This window comes from Malania oleifera, chromosome 5 (assembly GCF_029873635.1).
Source record: "Malania oleifera isolate guangnan ecotype guangnan chromosome 5, ASM2987363v1, whole genome shotgun sequence".
NCBI classification, from domain to species: Eukaryota; Viridiplantae; Streptophyta; class Magnoliopsida; order Santalales; family Ximeniaceae; genus Malania; species Malania oleifera.
The window spans coordinates 87,592,993-87,614,308 of record NC_080421.1 but is presented as its reverse complement, the minus strand read 5'-3'; the positions used below and the strand labels follow the sequence as shown (position 1 = coordinate 87,614,308).

The window sequence follows — 21,316 nt, the reverse complement described above, 5'->3', positions numbered from 1 at the left end:
CTTGTTCATTCATCGCAATCATTATTTTTGCGTACATGCCCTTTATTTAAATGAGATATGCGTCTTACGTGTATGTTTACTTTCATTGCTTAATCATTTTCACATACACACTTTGAAGATTAAATGGGATATGAAGTGGTGATTGTATGCAAGTATTTAATTTACTGAGAATGTCTTATTTGGCTTAAATATTTGCATACTTGATTAAGTGGGAATGCTTAAACAGACCCTCGATTATGGAATACTGGCTGTGAATTGAGTTCTACCTAGGAAAAATTTTTAATACCCAATTTACCCTCTCTTGGGAATACACTAATTCCAACACTAAAGATTCCAAGAAAGTCAAGTATATTTTCAATAAAGGACATACCAAGTTTATAAGATATCAAAATGGTCTTTCAAATGTGTTTTATTTATCAAGATATCTTATACTAAAAGGAAAACTCATTTGGACAAGTATTTATCTTTATTAGAATTAATATATTTAATATACTTTTGTCCAAGAATGTTTTAAGTCATTAAAAGGCTAATTGGCATGGCAAAATAGGGGACTTGTCGACTAGTGGGTAGCACTGATCGACTAGGAAATCTAGTAAATGATCTAGTCTCACAGCCCAAGTGACTAGTCGACTAGTACGGGGCATTAATCGAGTGGTGGGTGGGACTAGTCGACTAGTGACCTCAAGCTCAGCACTGCAACGGGTAGAAAACGGCTAGAACTTGAGCCAAATGAATGGGATTCACTCCAACAGCTAGTTAACAGCAAAAATGAGTTCTTGGTTATAAATACAAGTCCTTAGACTTGATTTAACATGATTTTGTAAGGTATTTGTTTATTATTAGAAGCTTATTGTGAAAAATATTATTTTATACAAAACCTAAGCACTTTACATCTTTGTTATTCATTCACAAGTTCTCAAATTCTCTTGTTCTCTAATCTTTTTTGAATCATTCCTTGAGAGAGTAGTGTGAGAATTGTTTTGTATCAGTTTAAATTAAAGGAGCATCATTTGTATTTCATCTTCTTGTAAAAGGTTCGTTGTGAACCGTTTGGTGAAGGTTCTTGGTGAACCGACTAGCAAGGCATCTTGGTGATCCTTATACCTCTTGGTGAGCACAGTAGGGATTTGTTCCTGAGTGTAGGGTTGGGTACCCGAGTTGTCAGGCTTGCTCCGTCAGTGAAGGAGTTTTATAGTGGATTGTGAAATCCTTGGCTTGGTGCTAAGGCATGGACGTAGGCTTAGAGCCAAACCACGTTAAAACTCTGGTGTTAAGCTTTCTCTCTCTATACTCTTTATTTTATGTCTTGTGCTTGATTTATGTTTCATATATTGTGATATAATTGCTTGAATATTGGCAAGAATTTTATTTTGTAGAGAAAGCCCAAGTATGCGAAAAGAGTCCATTCACCCCCCCCCCCTCTGACTTTATACTCCCGAGCTAGGATGTTTAACAAGTAAAAACTTGATTCATTAAGGTTCTATATATTTTACTAGTTAGCCAAATGATGACCACCCTTCTTTAGTTCCAATATTGGCAATAAGCTCAAAGATAATCCATCACACACAAGACTATATAGAATGATGTTTTATTCATGTCAAGCTTAATATGTCAAACATAATATTCCAAGACATTTCAAGCTTTTAGACATTGACATTCTTCCACGAAAAATCCTTTTGAATATTTATTGGCTTAGGGCGAATGATCTCTTTTCTTCCATCAGGGAATGCCCCAATTATGATCTAGTTTCCTTTAATGTTTTGACTGCTTTTTGATAAGGTTTTTCTTTGCATTGGCATATTTGTTTCACATGGTTTAAGTTCTTTGAGTCAAAATAAAAAGAGACAGAAAAAAAAAAAAAAGCTAGAGGCGACTAATCAACTTTCCCTCCAAAGTAGTCATTGGTGGCCTCCTATAAGTGGTTGACTAGTGTATGACAAATTTGAATTTTTGAGTTGACTTTACACAATTGGCTAGAGATTTTGGGTATGTCATATGCCCCTTTGATGCCATATGTCAACTATTGACAATGGCAATTGATGGTTGGTAGTTATTCATGATTAACTTTTGAAATTGAATTTTCAAAATTCAAATTCAAATTCAAAAGGGCTTTTCCCCCACTCCATAAAGGTCTATAAAAGGACCCTCTTGGAAAGAGTTTAGTGCACGTCCGATTGAGGGTAAAGTAAGAAATTATGTGAAGGAAAGAGGTTCAAAGAAGGGGTTTCGATAAAAAATAATAAAGAAAGAAACTTCATTCCTTCAAAGTTGAAAAAGAGGTATTTAAGAAGAGATATTCTAAATAAGGGATCTTGCTTGATCTACAAATTAAAGGAGCATTCTAAGGCCACTAATCCTTCATCCAATGCAATTGCATTCTTTTTTATGTATGGCATACACTATTCCCTAGATGTGGGTTTTAGGATTTGCATGTGATTTAATTCATTTTCTTCATGTTTTTATGATGCCATGTATATCATTTTGTATTGTTCTTAATATTATTTAAGATATGTGTGATCAAGCATGGGAAAAGTGTCAAATTTAGCATGAAAAAAAAAAAAAACAATTTACAATGCAAACAGACAACCAACCCTTGTAGAATCGATGACCGGCCACGAGATGACATCTACCTCATCATGAGACCATACTCTGTCAATCAAACCAGTTGTCAATGGAAATGTGATCCCCTAAACCTCAATGGTCCAGGTGCCAATGGGGGCTTGTGCTACATATTGGTGTAAAACTGTTGGAATTAGTGTATTCCCAAGAGAGGGGTGAATTGGGTATTAAAAATTTTGTCCTAGGTTCAATGTCCAGCAGCAGTATAACACAACCTAGGTTTTGTTTATGCAATCCTAAATGCGTAGATAAATATAATATACGGAAATTAAATCATGCGCAACATTCACTTTCTAATGAAGATAACATACATGTGTAGTAAATAAATTGCGGAATTATAAAGTAGACACATGATATGTTATTGTGGTTCAACCAATACTACCTACACCCCCGTCTCAGCTCGCATGCTCAAGGATTACCAATATTGCTCACTTAACGGGTGGAGCGGCACCATTTACAACTAGATCAAATTACACCAAGACTGACCTCAACCTTTACAAACTCTCCTTACGAAGTGGAGAAGGCCCTACCGATCCTCACGAGCTAGATCAACGCCCCCTTAGGCCACGCCTGGAATACAACCGTGAATACAAATTTTTGTGTATAATTCTAATGCTTCTAAACACAAGCAGATTTGTACCAATATGCACATGCAATAATCAATGCACCTCAAGCAGATAGGAATTATAAGCTCAGTGCAGACAATGTGTAATAGCACTCTAGGTAATGTCAATAATCAATCAAGTGCAAGAGTGTATTACCAATCTATCTTTGAAACAATATGTAAATATATTTCAACCACAAGTAGGGTTTCAAAAATTTTCAAAGAATATAATCAAATGTCTCAAAATGATTTTCAAAAACTTTATGCACAAGAGACAATAGCAAACCAAGCTTGTCAAAGAGATTTTTGCAAGAACACAACACAAGAAAAACTTAATGAGTCTTACAATAATAGTGCAAAAACTCACAAGCTAAAAGTTTCCCCACAAATGAATTTATTGATTAAACCAATGGGGAACACTTTAGGCTTAACTCTCTCAAAAGTCAACAATCAATGTGAGAGTATAAGCTAGTATAAGTAGTGTAGGATCTCTCAAAGTACTCACACCAAATATGATTTTGCAAAAGAATGAAAATAGGTGGAGTATATAGGCTTGTATATGAAGAAAAGGCTCTCAAAAATTCAGAGGATTTTTCTTAATTCAAATTCCTAATTTTAGCTCAATTTGTGCAGATGACCTCATATATATATAGACATACCCAAAAAAATAAACGTTGGGGACATAAAGGTAATATTTAAAAATTTTTAAAGCATATTCAACAAAAATAACCCTGATTACCCTTAATTATCTACGGTAAAAATAGGCCAACCCGAGACTTTCGGTTGACCGAGCCCTTGGTTCGGTCGCCCGAATAGACATATGAGAAAAAGTAACTTTTCCATCTTCAGGTGCCCGAGGACAGGTTCGGGTGGCTGAACTAGGTGATTTTCCAACCTGCTCGAGGTTCGGTCGCCTGACCTCAAGTTCGGTCTGCCGAACTTGCACTTTCGGTCACCCGACGATATTTAGAACTTAATTGTTCAGGCATCTGAGTTATTGGAAAAGTCCTTAATAAGAGTTTGGTCAACCGTGAACACCAAGCCTTAGTCCCACTAGGTGGGGTCAACTATATGAATCATTTTTTTTTCCAATTTCTGTAATCATGAACCATTTCTTTTGACAAATTTAGGGATATTTGTTGGAATTGGTGCATTCCCAAGAAAGGGGGGGGGGGGAGGGTGAATTGTGTATTTAAAAATTTCTCCTAGGTTTGGTCCAAATTCCACAAACAGTATTACACAAACTTAGGGTCTTTTTATATAATCATGAACCCAATTATTCACAACAATAATACACAAACATTCAAGTGTTGACATGTAAAATGCAGAAATTAAAAGCAGGCACTAGAAATATTATTGGGGTTTGGCCAATACTGCCTACGTCCCTGCCTCAGCTCGCACGCCCGATGATTACCACTATTGCTCACTTAATGGGGGGAGTAGCACCGGTTACAACCAGGTCAAATTATTAGGGCTAACCTCAACCTTTACAAACTTTCTTTGTGGGGCGAAAAATGCCCTAACAACTAATCCTTACGGGTTAAATCAATACCCCCTCAGGCCATGCCTAGAGTACAATAATCAATATGATTTTTGCGAACAATTCAAATGCTTCTTAAATAAGCAGACTATGTACCGATTCAACACAGTATAATCAATGCACACCAACAATGCAAGAATTATAAGCTCAGTGCTATATGTGTGCAATCAACACTCAGAGTGATGTCTATATTCTATCAAGTGCAATGAGTGTCTCAATAAGCTAATCTTTGAAACTACGTATAGATGTATATCTCAATCACACTTTAGGGTTTCAAAGATTTTCACCAAATGTAATTAAAATATCTCAAAAATATTTTCTCAATATTTAAGCACAAAGAGATATTAAAAAGTAAGCTTGCGAAAACAATTTTTGCTTAAACAAAAACACAATTTAGATGTCTTGCAATTTGAATGCCAAGACCCACAAGCTTTAAGTTTTCCCACACAAAAGATTTATTAAATTAAATCTGGGGGGAAAATTATGCTCAACTCTCAATCTCAAAATCAAGCAAACAATAAATGCAATGAGAGTATAAGCTTGTGTAAACACTATGAGATATCTCACAATACTCTTACCAAATTGGTTTTAGCAAAGAAAATGAAAAAAAGGTAGAGTATATGGGTTTATATGTGGAAGTAAAGCTCTAAAAATTTCAGAAGAAAATTTTTAATCAAAAACCCTGATCTCTTATTAATCTTTGCAAATGAACCCATATCTATAGATACACTAGAAAATAATTGTTGGGGGACATAGATGAAATTTTAGAAAAGATTAAGTATGGTTAATAAAAAAGTAATCACGTTTTAACCTTAGTAAAATTTGAGCAATCTGAGAGGTTCGGTCGACCGGATTGTTTAGTTCGGTCGACTAGGGTGTTTTTAAATTGAGGTGTTGGTTGACCAGACATGAGACGATTTTTGAACCTCCGAGGTTTGGTCGACCAGGCTAAGTTTGGTTGACCGAATTTGGATGTTTGATCTACTAGGCCATTTTTCAACTTCAAGTTCGGTTGACTAGGGCGTTGAGATTTTCCCACGTGCTAGTTCGATCGACCAGGGCATTGATGTTCATTTTAAGGACGGTCGACCAAATGGTCAAACTTTTGACCCTGGGTAGGTTCAGTTGACCGAAGGTCTTAGTATGTTCGGTCGACCAAATGGTCAACTGTTGACCTAGGGAGGTTTAGTCGACCAAAGTTGTTCTGTATGTTAGGGTTCGATCGACCGAACACACTAAAAATGTGTATTTAGGTGCATATTTAAATCAAAAGTTTTCTCGGATAGCATATGTGACAATGGGGATTTTTCTAAGTGTTAGTGCAAAGATCTAGGGTCTTTTTTAAGATCTTTTTACTTAGTCCCATCCCTAAGGTCAATCTATGATTTTGAGCTTATAGTTCCTACTATGCATGATATGCGAATTATTACATGCCGATAGATAATTAATACAGACACGAATGATAAATATAAAAATATAATACAACTTGAAACATAAATCAATCTTCGTGCGCTGTTCCTTTGCAACTCCATGGAATACACCGGGGTATGCTTTTCAAGTGCTCTTACGACTTCTATATTGCATCATCATTTGTACTAACTAAAACATAAACCTGCTCAAGTACTCAAAACACGCAAATAGGATAATGTGGTTTGTCACAATTAAAATAGGGATCTGATAAAAAAAGTCAACAATATTAGATCCTTACTCACTATCTCCTTCCAAGTTATTTAAGTCTACCCCTTCTACTGCCCAGTCACAGTAACTAACTCACTCTTCCTCACTGACGCACTATGTGACCTACGTTACAGGTGTCTATACCATCTGAGCTGTCCCCCCTTATCTTATCTTCTATAAGAGTTATATTTAACTTACCGTGAATATGTTTATTCCTTAATTTATTATTCAATGTTATACCACTCATCCATTTAAGCGTTCTCATCTCAACATCTTTTACTTTTTGGATATTTTGTTTCTTCGTCGCCCAACATTCTGATCCATATAACATAACTGGTCTTACAACAATTTTATAAAACTTCTCTTTTAATTTTAAGGGTATTCTATGATCACAAAGAACACTTGAAGTACTTCTTCATTTTACCCAATTTGCTTTAACTTTATGCATTACATTATCTTCAATTTCTCATTCCACTTACATCGCGACTCATTTATTAATCAAGTTTAAAATAAATCTAAACGAATCAGGACTAATCTTGTTAAAATTATAATTATATATTAACCCTGTTTTTAGAGAGGTCTTGGATTTGGATTTGGATTTGGATAAAATGTAATATAAAATTGTATTGAAATTTATCTAAATCCACCCAAATCCAAATCAAAGATTTGAAATCTATGCTTCCAAATGCATCATAATGAACTTTAAAATTAAGTCTAAAATTGCTTATTGAAATATAAAATTAATATTTTAATTTATGTTTTACTATCTTATGTCATTGAAATTTTTTTAAAAGATAAAAAAACAATGTGAGTAGTGATGATAAAAGATAAAATGCTTTTAAACATATATTATAAAATAATGTAATTTAAAAAATAAATCCTAAACCAAATATATAAATTGATGAACCTCCTAATAAGAAAATAGACAAATCTGTTTATACTACACATTAAAAGGCTAATGAATCTACTTCATTAATTAGCTCCTAAACTTATTAAACAATTATATTATTTGAATATTTTAAACAATTTAAGTTGTGAACTAGTCGAACAAGCTGCTTTGCAAGCTTACAAGCTGACCTTTATGTAATTTAAGTTTGACTCGTTTAGTTTTTAAGTTCAAAATCTGAACTTGACTTTGACTCATTTATCTTAATGAACGAGTTCAAACGAACTATTATTGAGTCGAGTACTGAGTAGCTCATGAATAACTTAACTCATTTACAATCTCATTTAGAAGAGAGTTTAGATTTGGACTTGGATTGAATTTGGATAATATATAATATAAGAGGCTAAGACAAAACTATTATTATTTATTCTTAGGAATAAAAATTTGGAAAAATGATTTTAAAATCACATGTAATTATTTAAATGATCAAAAACTAGAAATTAGATATTAAAAGATTATGTTACCCTTTTTTTGGCCAAGGTTTGAACTCGAGAGAGCTAAAGAGACTTGAGATATGAGATATGGGATATAAGAGAATGTGGGGACTCTTGAATTGTAGGCATGTTGGGGCATAGGGTTGGTCATGAGCCGCGATAGGCCTTCCCCTTGTCATCAGCCTCAGCGAAAACCGCCTGTCCCCGCGGCTTTATTGTCGGTTTCCAATTGAAGTTTGCTCGTCCACTCCCACGAGCACACCCACTCACGCCACCACTATTCCACTTCAAATCTCTCTCTCTCTCTCTCTCTCTCTCTCTCTCTCTCTCTCTCTCGTGTAAGAACAGAGACCACGCAGGCTCAGCAGTTACATGTTTATGCCGCTTTAAAAGGGTTTTCGCCTTTAAACTTTTTTGCTCTTCTCGGCTATACTCTTTTGCTGCAATTTTACTCGCTGCAGATTGCTCTCTTCCACCGGATTCTGCCGTTTCGGGTTTAAGGTTGGGTTTAATTGCTGCTCTTCCAGTGTAGACCCCACAAATTTTCTTTTCTGTTCTGACTTCTGAGTGTGTGATTAAAGCGAAGAGTAAAGTAAAGACAACCCACAACCCAGCTCCTCTGCTACTGTTCAAAGACCCCCTTTTTGAGTTTTTCTCTACGTGCCATTTTATCCTTGGCTTGGGAAGACGATGGAGAAGGCATCGTCATAAGAACCAACGCCAACAAATTAACACCATGACCCACTTTGAGTTCTTCAAAAAGCTCAAGCGTTTGAACCCTCTCGAGCCCTCTTTCGGTATTCTCTGGCTCTTCTTCGTTGCCGTCTTCCTCGTTGCCTTTTTCTTTCACTTGGATGAACGGGTTGTCCCTCGGGCCCCGCATGGCCGGCTGGAGACCAACAGGATTCCTTGGCTTCGCCCTGATGGATCGCCGCCCAACGGGAATGGACGTCCGGGATTCCTCGAAAATGGTGGTGATGGGTGTGATTTGTTTGACGGCACTTGGGTTTGGGATGAAAGTTATCCTCTGTATCAGTCCAAAGGTTGTGATTTTTTGGATGAAGGCTTTCGCTGTTCTGAGAATGGGAGGCCTGATAATTTCTACACTAAGTGGCGCTGGCAGCCCAAAGATTGCAACTTGCCCAGGTTTGTTCATATTTCTCTTTGCCTTTTTTAGTATTTAAGTTTTCTCATTTTTTTTTAACCCGTGATGTTTTGGAGCGTTTGTACATTTTAATTTGTAATTGTGCGTTACTTATTGGGAAGTTTTTATTTTATTGCAACTCCCCTCGTTTGTTTAAAAATTATGATTATTATTATTATTATTTTTGAATTTCAACCTTCTCTGTCCTCATTTAGTGATCTCTCTCTCTCTCTCTCTCTCTCTCTCTCTCTCTCTCAGCAGAAACACAACAGAAAATTAAAATTTCCCACTAATTAATATACCATTACAAATTATAGCCTAAAGCTTGCAAACACTCTTAACAGTGAAGGGTTACTATTGTAGAGAGAGAGAGAGAGAGAGAGAGAGAGTGAGTTTTGCTGTTGACATTTATTCATTTATTTAATGTCGTGTTTTTAATATGTTGGTCGCTGATTTTGATTTCTGTCGATTTCTTCATCATTTTTTTGTAAAAACAAAAAATTTCTCATTCATTAACTTCATCGTTGATTTCAGCCTGGGTTTTTTTTTTTTTTTTTTCCATTAATTAAAGGGCACTTATTATTATTATTATTATTTTACATATTTATTTGGAATTTTGCCTCAATATTTTTTTTTGTTTCTTTTTGAGATTAATCATTAATTTTGCGTTTTTCCCCCCCTAATTTGGGGAATGACATGCCTGCTTCCTTGATTTACATTGTTTTATTATAATAATAATAATAATTATTATTATTATTATTCAGTGACTTTCCCTTTTAAATTTCATGTATTTATTTCATATATTGTTTTTAAATTTTTTCTTTCATTTTAATAAGTTGGACTGGGCTAAATGATCACCTCATTTCTTGTTCAACATATCAGGTTTGTTCAATTTTTTTTTTTTTTAGAAGTTCATACTTTTGTATGCTCATGTAATGATTTTCTTTCCCGTTTTTATGGTCATAATCCATGATCTCCTCCAGGTGTTTGTAAGCTTTAGATCTTAATTTGTAAACAGTACACTACCTATTTTAATATTGAAAATTGAAAATTTAACTGTGTTTTGCGTGCTGGTGTGTGTCATGGGGAGAGAGAGAGAGAGAGAGAGAGAGAGAGATAGAGAGAGCTTTTATTGATTTTGCAGTTTGTATATATATATTTTTTCAAATGGTCATTTTAATAGATTGGTCTATAATTTTGATTCTTATTGATTAGCTTCGTGGTTGATTTTTTTTTTTAAATAAAGTTTTGTGATTCATTGCCTTCCTTCTTCACTCAGCCTGAATTTTTTTTTTTTTAATTAACCAAAGTGCACTTTGTTTTTCTGCTTTTATATTGTTTATTCGAGATGGTGATACTGTTTTTTGTTATTTTTTTTTTTCTGAGAATAGTGCTATGTTTGCGATTTTCAAATTTGGGAATTCACATGTTTACCCTCTCTAACTGAAACATCATATCTGAAATCGCTTTATTTACCTTGTTTTATTATTAATTTCCCTTCTTTGAGTTGCCCTTTAAGTTTCATGAATTTGTTTATACATTATTATTAGTTTTTTCATTCATTTTTCTGAGTTAGATTCATTGTTCTAGTCAACACATATTAGAATGATCACCTTATGTCTTGTGTAATTTGGCTGAAGAGGGAAAATCTTATTTGTGTTCTTTTATCTTCTCTTTTACAACAGATTTAATGCAACGAAAATGTTGGAAAATCTGCGGAATCATCGGGTTGTTTTTGTGGGGGACTCAATTGGGAGAAACCAATGGGAGTCTCTTCTCTGCATGCTCTTTCCTGCAGTTTCTGATAAGGCATCAATATATGAAGTGAATGGAAGTCCCATCACAAAACACACAGGGTTCTTGGTGTTCAAGTTTAGAGATTTTAACTGCACCATTGAGTATTATAGAGCCCCGTTTCTCGTTCTGCAGAGCCGAAAACCAATCGGAGCTCCTGAAAATGTAAAGACTACGGTGAAGCTAGATAAAATGGACTGGAGCTCCTACCGCTGGAAAGATGCTGATGTGATCATCTTTAACACTGGGCATTGGTGGAATAATGAGAAGACCATCAGAGGGTACATTTAATCTTTCTTAATTTTTTGACTAATGAGTTGCATTTCTGTTCTATTTGTAATTTATTTTATTTTCATTTGGAGGGATGGTTTCTTGGAAATAATTTTTTGAAAAATCATATATTATTATTATTAAAGGTTTTCAGTAATTTTATATGGGATAGTTTAGAAATTAATTGTTTAATTTTTTTGGTTGGGGTAGGGGGGACAAGGAGGAGAATTTCAAATAGTTATCATCCATGGATAGTCTACTAGCAATTGGCTTGTGCCAAGTAGTGTGATCAGATGCCTTCCAATATGAACCCTAGAAGCTACTTCTGGTTGTATGGAGCATGCCCAATAGTACCCTGTTTGTTACTACAAAAACTTTGAAATTGCTGACAACTGTGCAGCTGCAGTTTAAGCTTTAAGGTGGCGTGTTTAGGGAGAGAAGAAAATAATTTCTCTGTTGATGTGGAGAAAGCATATCTAGATCTAACTTGCTGGATTCCATAAGGCAATGTCATATGAGTGGTTATGTTTTGTGAGACAATTTTATGCAGCCAAGGGATGACATGTTCATTAGATCAACTATAGCTGATATGTGGCTCTTAAGGCGGAATAGTTGGCTTGGAGAATTATAATTTTCTCTAGATGCATTTGGGAAAGCCTGTACTTGCTCATTGTTTGAGTAGGGAGTCCCAGCTAAGCTTTTTCTTTTCCATTTCTGTTTTCTTGATTGCATTCTTTTTCTCTTTCTTTAATATAATTCTTTGTTTTTAAAAAAATGAAAATATTGTTTTAGATGTAATGAATTAAAACCAAGTGTTCTTCTGGCAAAAAAACGGCTGAGGAACCCAATGAAAGAATCAAGAAGAGACTCTCTCAATTGATCATTTGATGTGGAAAAGGCTTAAATGGTAGTGGTGGGTAGACATTGCTAACCAAAGATTAGGCGTTATTCTTTCTCTGGGCAGTCTGGTCTTTTTGGTTGGTTAGCTCTAAGAAGGCATCTGCAAAATAGTATCCCTGTCTCCTGGTTGTTGATTGGATATGGAAGTCTTAAATGATAGTGTATGATTGATATTGTTGACCAGAGGTTAAGCATTAGTTTGACTGAGGATGGTTTGTTTCTGTTGGTTGGTTAGATGTGGAGTGCTGTAGAAGAAAAGCATTTCAGCTGATTGCTGCTGTGTTTTCTCATGTCTCCTCCAGAACAAGCTGATCCAATAGATAAATGTCCAGGGTGAACATTTTGTTTGAAACTTAAGTTGCAGTTGTTCTACATATCAATGCTTGCTCCAAGAGATTTTCCTCAAAAGGATTCAGATGCCAATGCTAGTAAATGGTTCTTCCATCAAGATTATTTTTGCTCTTAAGTGGTCCTGTTGGCTTTATGATTCAGAACAGTCACAAATGGGATGTGTATCTTGCACTTAGTTTTTCTTATGTGTTCTGCTCACCTTACAACAGAAGGTCATGAGAACTCTTTTGCTCATTTATCTGCCCTACTTACTTTCATGGTTATGTTCCGCTTCACTCTCTTTCACTTTCAGAGATCAAAATAGATTGGGTATATGCTCTTATTTCCTAGCTGCTAACACTTAAGACACTCAAAATATTTCGTGTTTTTACAGATATCGGGCACAAATTTAGGATGTATTTCCAATGAGATCAAGTCTATAAGAGAGAAGGGCAGTTGTTTGTGAGAATCAATTTGCATGTGATATTGTTAAAGCTATTGATGGGATAAGCTGTAAAGACATTTTCTGACACGCTGACTTTGGATTCATATTATTTGACAGGGGTTGTTACTTCCAAGAAGGAGAGGAGGTGAAGATGGATATGAGCGTAGAAAGTGCCTATGAGAGGTCAATTGAGACGGTGATTGATTGGATAGGTAGTGAAGTAAATATGAACAAAACTCGGGTCTTCTTTCGAACCTATGCTCCTGTACATTTCAGGTTTGCCTCATATGCACTACTTAATTCTTTTTTGGAACTTTATTGGCATTCATATTATAGTCACATCTCCTTCTCTAATAAATTTTTTGTTTCTATAAAAAATTATCTATATCATTTTCACTTAATGGTTCTCTACCTGATTTGATTTGTCTAGTTTTGTGCTTGTAATGTCTTTTATGGCTTGAACATGTGCATGGATAGTTGTGTCACATTTTTTTTTATTTCTTGTGTGTTCTTTCATCTCAGTTTGTGGTTCTTTGTATTTCCTACGAAAGGGAAAGATGATGACTTAACTTATGGTTCATGCTTCGTTGATATATATGCATTTGAATGTGCCTTAACATACTTTAGCCGCAAGCCTTTTCTACCAATACTTATATATGTTAATTTCATTGATCCGTGTTTGACTTGGTGTGTTTATGCAGAACTCCAGAGGATTATGAAATAACATTCACAATATATTCTGTGTAAAGAAGTCATTTTGCACTTTTTTTTTTTTTAAATATTGAAGAGGCATTGTTGGATGCCTCTAGTGACTATTCCTAATTCCTTGGTAAATTGATATTTGTGTGTTTCTGTCCTTTTTCATCAAACCACACATTGAAAATTGCAAAATAGGAAACAAAGAATTAGGATAGAAAAGAATGAGGGAGATGGTAATTATAAGCAACAATAAGTATATCTTCCTGCTGCTCCTTTCTACAAGCAACAATAAGTATATCTATATTCTATACTATTTATTAAAGGGACCTGAGGCAATTTTCAATCTCCAATTATTTCCCTATTTATTCCTAAAATGCCTTTCTTACTTCCACAAGTTTAAGATTAAAATAAAGTTCTCAATTAATGGGTTAATTATTAAATTAATATTCATTAAAAAGCTACCCCCAACTCCTTAACTCCACCATTATCTACATAATGCCTCATTATTTCCCTACATATAGGGATGTGGAGCACACGTAGTTTGTGCCCACTAATCTATACTATTAATTAAAGGAGGACATGACAATTTCCACTCTTCACTTTTTGTCCATTATATTCTAAAAGCATTCCTATTTTTACAAAATTCTTTTGAAAATAAATATTCAATTGGGTAATTTAGAAAATATAAATCCTACCCATATCTACCCATTACTACAAGAACTAGTTAGTGCAGCCATGACTACCAATAACCACCCATGACTCCTTAATTTATTGCACATTCTTCTTGCTATTCATGACTAACAAAAACTGAGAAGCATGCACATTGTGCATCCGTGAGTATTTTTAGGATGAGGTGATCTTCAATCAACATTTGCCCTTTCTAAAATGCCTTCAGCCTCACAAGTTATCATTTAATTATAAAATTACAAACCTTGGATATAAAGTAATTTAACAAAATAGTTTCAATTTTAAATTTTCTATAACTCCTCATTATCTCCATAACTTCTATTCCTCCTTAAAAACAATTAATTTTGGGCAGTGGAGCACACTTGTGGCGTGTGCTCAGTGCTATTTTGTTTGTTTGTGTGTGTGTGTGTGTATCTATTTTCCCTGTGGGGAATAAAATCTTTTTAGGTGATAGGTGAAGGTTCTAGTAAAAATTCCATTTGAAAAGGGAAAAAGTGCAAAGTGGTACCTATTTAATGGTTGACCATCAAGGCCAAATTCAAGGTGCTTTCAATGAGTTCACATGAAATAGAACAAAGAATCCACCATATAAGAACTCTTTCAAGATAGTAAGACATACAAATTTTACACAACAATAACTCTTAAAGACTACCTATATTGGATCTAGTGGCTCCCTCTCTACAAAGCCAGTCCCAGCTCTCTACAAAGCCAGTCCCAAGGTTAGAGAAAGGAGTGGGACTGTACTAGGCAGACAATTGGGGTAAACTTGATATTTGCACCATATGGATGTGAAGCCGAGATATTATACACCAATTTGATTTAATTAAGATTTAATTAAGCTACAAAATCACAAATTTGAATTTTTTACCCCTCGCATGCTGCCTTCTTGCTTTTTTGTTTGGGTAGGTTTGAGATTTAGAAATGAACCTGTAGGAATGGGAATGGGGGAAGAATGGGAGTGAAACTAGTTGTTTGGGACAATTGGAGTGAGAATGAGTTTAATGGGGTGCACTGTTCACCACTATAGTCACCATTCTAATCCGTGATATTTGAATCGAAATTTCTATGTGAGGATGTGAAATGGCAGTCTTGGTGGTAAGGATGTGGTTTTATCCCATAAAATGAAAAACTTGCCCCTTATTTTATGACACCAATAAAAAAATCTTATACGCACTAATGATTTTGATTCTTGTGTAAATGATCAAAACACAACAAATGGAATGAGTTCCCATTTTGTTTGAATAAGAACGACAAATGGGATTTCCCCCATGTTCCCGTATCAAATTCCCAAACAATGCTAGAGTGGTTTTTTTGGGGGTGGCTGGTTCTGGTATGGTAGGGTAATATTGAGTGTTGAAATGCTTTTGCCTTTTATTAAGACTCCTATATTCAACATTCAATTGTTGAAATTTTGAAATGAATGACCTAACTTGAAGTTAGGTCTCTCCCTCTATTTATAATACAAATTAAATACATTCTAATGACAATAATATCCTTACCAACTCTCACTAATTAACATGCTAACACATTTAATAATAATAATACTAAAAGGCATAAATAATCTCTAACTCTCCCCCTCAAGCTAGAGCATAAATGTTATATGCTTCTAAGTTTGTTACAAATAAATTTAACGCGAGCATCCCTTGATGCTTTGGTAAACAAATAAGCAAGCTGCATATTAGACTTTACATAAGCAGTAGTAATGAGCTTTTGCGCAAGTTTCTCCCAAACAAAATGGCAATCTACTTCAATGTGCTTCATCCACTTATGAATGACTGGGTTGGAGGCAATATGAAGAGTAGTTTGATTGACATCAACTTCATAGGCTGAGAATGCAAAAAAGCCAATTCTTCCAACATGTTCTTTAACCAAACAAGTTCACAAGTAGTGTGAGCCATAACTCTATATTATGATTCAGCACTTGACTTGACCGCCACAGTTTGTTTCTTACTCTTTCAAGAAATCAAATTAACACCAACCAAGGTATAGTACCTAGTTGTGGATTTCTAGTTGGAAGATGACCTAGCCTAATCTGCGTTTGTATATCCATGGATATAAGTGTGACCCTGATCACGATTTAAAAGACCTCTCCAATGTGCACCTTTGAGATATCTCAAGATGCGAATTAGTGCATCTCAATGACTTGCCCTCGGAGAATCTGGAAATTGACTTACAACACTTGTTGCAAAAGATATATCTGACTAAGGGATTGTGAGATAATTCAATTTTCCAACAAGTCTTCGGTATTGTCTAGGATTAGGTAGCAAATCACCTATATTCAACACTAACTTGCTGTTAGGATCCATGGGTGTATCAACTGGTTTATATCCCAACAATATAGTTTCATCCAATTGATCAAGAAAACAGACTTTCTTTATGACAAAACTGTTTCCATATGAGATCTAGATACTTCTATACCTAAGAAGTATTTCAACGGTCCCAAATCTTTGTATGAAACTTAGTCTGTAGAAAAGGTTTGAGACTCTGAATGCCTTTATCATCATCACCTATAATAATAATATCATCTACATAAATGACAAGAAGGATCCTATCTGATGAGGTATGATGATAAAACACGGAATGGTCCATTGCACATCATCAAAGACCAAACTCAAGTACTACAACACTAAAATGACCAAAACATGCTTTGAGAGACTGTTGTCAACCATATAGAGCCTTCTTGAGCTGACACACTAAGCCTAACCCCACCTGGGCAACAAACCCAAGTGGTTGCTCCATATAAACCTCCTCCTTTGGTCACTATGCAAGAAGACATTATTCACATCAAACTGATGTAGAGGCGACAAGTTACCCAAGGAGATGAACATACGTATTGATGTGAGTTTGGCAACCGGAGAAAAAGTATTAGAATAATCCAGACCATACATGTGAGTATATCCCTTAGCAACAAGAAGGGCCTTTATACGAGCCACAAAACCATCAGGATTGACTTTCATAGTGTAAACTCAGGGACAACAAACCACAAACTTGTCAGGAGGAAGAGGTACCACGTCCTAAGTGCCATTGTCATGTAAAGCATTCATCTCTTCAACCATAACATTCCTCCACCTAGAGTGGGCTAAGGCTTTCAAAATAGATTTAGGAAGGGTAATAGATGATAGAGCAGTAGCAAAACAACAATAGGAGGGTGATAAGAAGTCATAACGTAGTTGGAATTGAGCACATGTGCGTTTACCTTTCCGAATAGCAATAAAAGGATCAACACCATGGGACATATGGTCATCAGATGAGGAAACCAAAGGCGTGGTAGTAGAAGCTAGAGGGGACTCTCTTCTTTGGAACCACCGTTGTGAATACACTTGCAAATTAGGATGATAAAGACGATGGGGACTCGAACTACATGGGGACTAAGATGGTTGGTTAGGCAAGGACAGCAAAGTAGAATTTGGGGGATTAGGCAATGGAATAGACTCATTGAGCTCAAAGCACTCAGGGACTGAGTGTAGTAAGTTGTAGACTCAAAGAAGGTAACATTGGCAAAAACAAAGAAGCGAGGCAGCACGGGACTATAACAACGATATCCCTTTTGAGTATATGAGCAGCCCAGAAAGACACATTTTATGGCACGAGGATCCAACTTGTCCACCCCAGAAGTTAGTTGATGAACAAAGGACACACCCCCAAATATATGAGGAAGAGAGAATAAAGGTGAATTCAGAAAGAGAATGGAGTAGGGAATTTTACCACTAAAGAACAGGGGACGGCATCCTGTTGATCATATTACAAGTAGTATGTACAACATCACTCTAAAACACTTTAGGTACATGCATTTGATAAAATAAGGTGCGAGTGATTTCAAGGGTTTGCCTATTTTTCCTCTTTGCAACCCCATTTTGTTGAGGAGTGTGGGCACAGGATGATTGATGGACAATACCAAACTAAGTCATATAAGTAGTGCAGTATGCATTGAAATACTCTTTAACATTATCAATTTAAAGTATTCAAACTGGCAACCAAATTGAGTCTTTATTTCATAACAAAAGACACAAAATGCATGAAATAACTTGGAACGATCTTTTATTAAATCATCCACAAAGGTTACAAAGTACTATAAAATCAACTTTACATAACTCTACTGGGACCTCAAATGTTATAAACTAACATAAAAGAGCTTGCAGCCCATTTATTGACTTGAGAAGCGAAGGGGACACAATGGTGCTTTCCCAACTGACAAGACTCACAATCAAGACTAGACACAAGACTCAAACTAGGAACAAGACATTTTAACTTTTCTAGTGAAGGATGACCAAGACGATAATGAATTTGGAAAGAAGTGACAACAATAATGCATGCAGTAGAGGGAGATAGCGGCTCAAAGTGATAGAGTCCACCAGCGTCATGCCGTTCAGCAATCGTCTTTCTCGTCTTCAAATCTTGAATTACCATAGAATTAGGGAAGAATGTCACTGAACAATTCATGGATTTAGTAATCTTGCTAATGAGCATAAGATTGAAAGAAAATTTGGGAATATGCAAAATCGAAGGAACAAAAATAGAAGAAGTGGGATTTATAGTACCAATTCCCTTTACTGTAGTGTGGGATCCATCAGCAAGAGTAAAACAAGGTAAACTTGTAGGATATTGAGTGGAGAAGAAGCTTGGTATAGTTGTGATATGATGAATGACAGTGGAGTCTTATGACCCAAGGACTAGGATGAGAACTACTAGGTGACAGGCATACTGGGGGATTACTTGTTTGGGCAAGAGATGCAATGGGAAGAGAAGCTTGTTGTGATGTTTGATACTGTTGGAACTTGGAATACTCTTCCTTTGGCATGGATATAGTATGTTGCCCCCCTACTCGGCCCCAAAGGTGAGGAGTCAATGGTGGCTGCAGTGGCTGCCCTTAAAGGTGTGAAGTCGGTGGTGGCTGCATTGGCAACACGTGAAGGTCTATTGTGGAGATCCCAACACTGCTCATTAGTATGTATTAATTTAGGTGTAATCCCAAGAGGAAGGTAGGGGGGGGGGGGAATTGGGTATTTAAAAATTATTTAAATTTATTTTATCACTTAATCCATATATTTTAATGTTTAACAAAATAATCACAAGTTAGGGAATACTTAGAAATTTATTAAGCTATCTAATGAAATTAATTCAAAATAATATCTTAATAAACTCAATGACACCCAATTAATTCTCAAGTGCACGCAATATTTAGCAACATACAAATATGCAAGATTGACAATGAAATGCAAGCGAAAATTAAAAGAGTTAAGGGAGAGAGAGATGCAAACACAGTTTTTACGATGTTCAGCCAACCCGGCCTACATCCTCGCCTTGAGCAGCCCACTCAAGGATTCCACTAATCCCGCTTATTTAACTGGGATGGAACTTCCCGTTACAATCCGCTGCTTACAAGAGGCGTAGCTTCCTCCTCACTCCGGTGCACAACTCAAACCGTCAATACAATAATAATTACAACTTTCTGCAAAACTCAAATGCTCCTTAACAAGCTAATGAGTACAATTGAAATCCTAATACATACTCAGATGATATAACATGAAGCTCAGTTGAGTGTATGTAATGTGTTCAATAATATTTACGTAACAACAAATGTATGATCTTTGTGTAAAGATATATAATAGGGTTGCTCAAAAGATCTAAACTCTATTAATATTTCTCCAAAAAAGATTTCTTAAAAAACTATGATTTTTGGAAATTTAACAATTTACTCTCAAATAGTTTTTGCAATAGTAAGGTAAGATCAAATCTTTGAATGAAATAAAACGAGAATGCTTTCAAAGATTTAAGCTTCAATAAAACCTTTTTCAAAAAGATATTTCACACAATGGATAAAAAGAATGTGGTTCTTTCTCTTAATAAAGTTTTAGACATACGAAAATATGAGAGAGAAATAACTTTAACATCAAGATTGAATGCCTAAAAATAAGAAACTTGTTTACCAAACTTCAGAATCAATGATGTCTTCAAGATATGAGTGAGAACCCTTTGAAAAGCTGAGATGATTTGCCCAAGGATGAGTGAATGCAATAGAGTATTGGCAAATCTCTGGAATGGAGGCACACTTAGCACAAGATATGAAGATTAGTCTCTCTAAAATGTTTCTTCTTGTGTTTCTAGGGTTTAAGGTTTGTTTAAATAAGTGTTCTCGCCATCTGAAAGATTTTTGGCCGTTGGATCATTTAAAATAAAAGATTTCCGTCCGTGTTCGCGTTAGAGGTCATTCAGCGCGATGTACTCGTCGACGAGTGCACACGTTCGTCGATGAGTGTTCAACACTCGTTCATCGGCGGGAACATGGGTTCGTCGACGAATGGCCTGTCTGAGATTTTTGAGCTTTCGGTATTTTCTCGTCGACGAGAACAAAACATTCGTCGTCGAGTAGCCTTCATGCGTTCGTTGACGAGGCAAAGGATTCGTCGACAAGCTGCCTGTTATCCAGCCTGATTCTACTTAGGTTAATGCATATGAATATGTCAAGAACCACATGCATCCTAAGTTCAAACTATATGCCATTTGCAGCTTCCAACTATATCATATGAGATATGTAAATACAAGTAATACTAAATACCCATTACACTTGAAAAACTTGAAGCTTCTCCATCCTTTTGCTCTTTTAATTCCATGGAGTGCACCAGGTTGTATATGCTTTAAGTTCCTGATGGCGTCCATGACATCCTTACCTTCCGTGCATGCTAAGTCATGATCTTGTTCACAATCTCAATGCACATGTAAGATACTATGTGATTTGTCATTATCAAAACAGGATTGGACTCATAGAGTCAACAATCTCTCCCTTTTTGATGATGACAAAGACACGAGCAAAAATTTTGGGTTTAGCCTAAACAGGGCCCCCCCCTAAGAATATGCATGATAAATAATGTTGTAAAGTAATCCAAACAATATGTAGAATAAAGACAATAAACTTTTTAGGATTGTAATTTGAACCATTTATTCTCCCCTTGTCCTGAATTAATTTCTATTTCTCCCTTTGTCCAAATATTATTGTGAAATGTTTCTCCCCCTTTGTTTCAAAATTTTATTGCGGGATATTTTCAAAATGTTACTGCGGATATTTCTCCCCCTTTTGACATCAACAAAAAGGTATACAAAAATATACAAAGTTAAAAATTTCTTCCTTTTAAAAAAATTTCTCCCTGTGTTAAACAATTTATCTCTCCCCCTTTCTAAAGGTATAACTGTTTTGTTAAATAAAAATTCATTTTGAACATACACAACATT

The 21,316-nt window shown here is 35.5% G+C and overlaps 1 protein-coding gene across 1 annotated transcript in view; it reads left to right on the top strand.

Annotated features, from left to right (window-relative positions):
- Window positions 1–7,980: 7,980 nt before the first annotated feature.
- The window catches only part of LOC131156295 (protein trichome birefringence-like 11), a 32,328-nt gene continuing 18,992 nt past the window's right edge, over window positions 7,981–21,316 (top strand). The window contains exons 1-3 of the mRNA XM_058109853.1: window positions 7,981–8,966; window positions 10,650–11,039; window positions 12,821–12,979. Of these exons, the coding sequence (XP_057965836.1) occupies window positions 8,557–8,966; window positions 10,650–11,039; window positions 12,821–12,979 (959 nt within the window). The 5' untranslated portion in view covers window positions 7,981–8,556. The remainder of the gene's footprint in view (window positions 8,967–10,649; window positions 11,040–12,820; window positions 12,980–21,316) is intronic.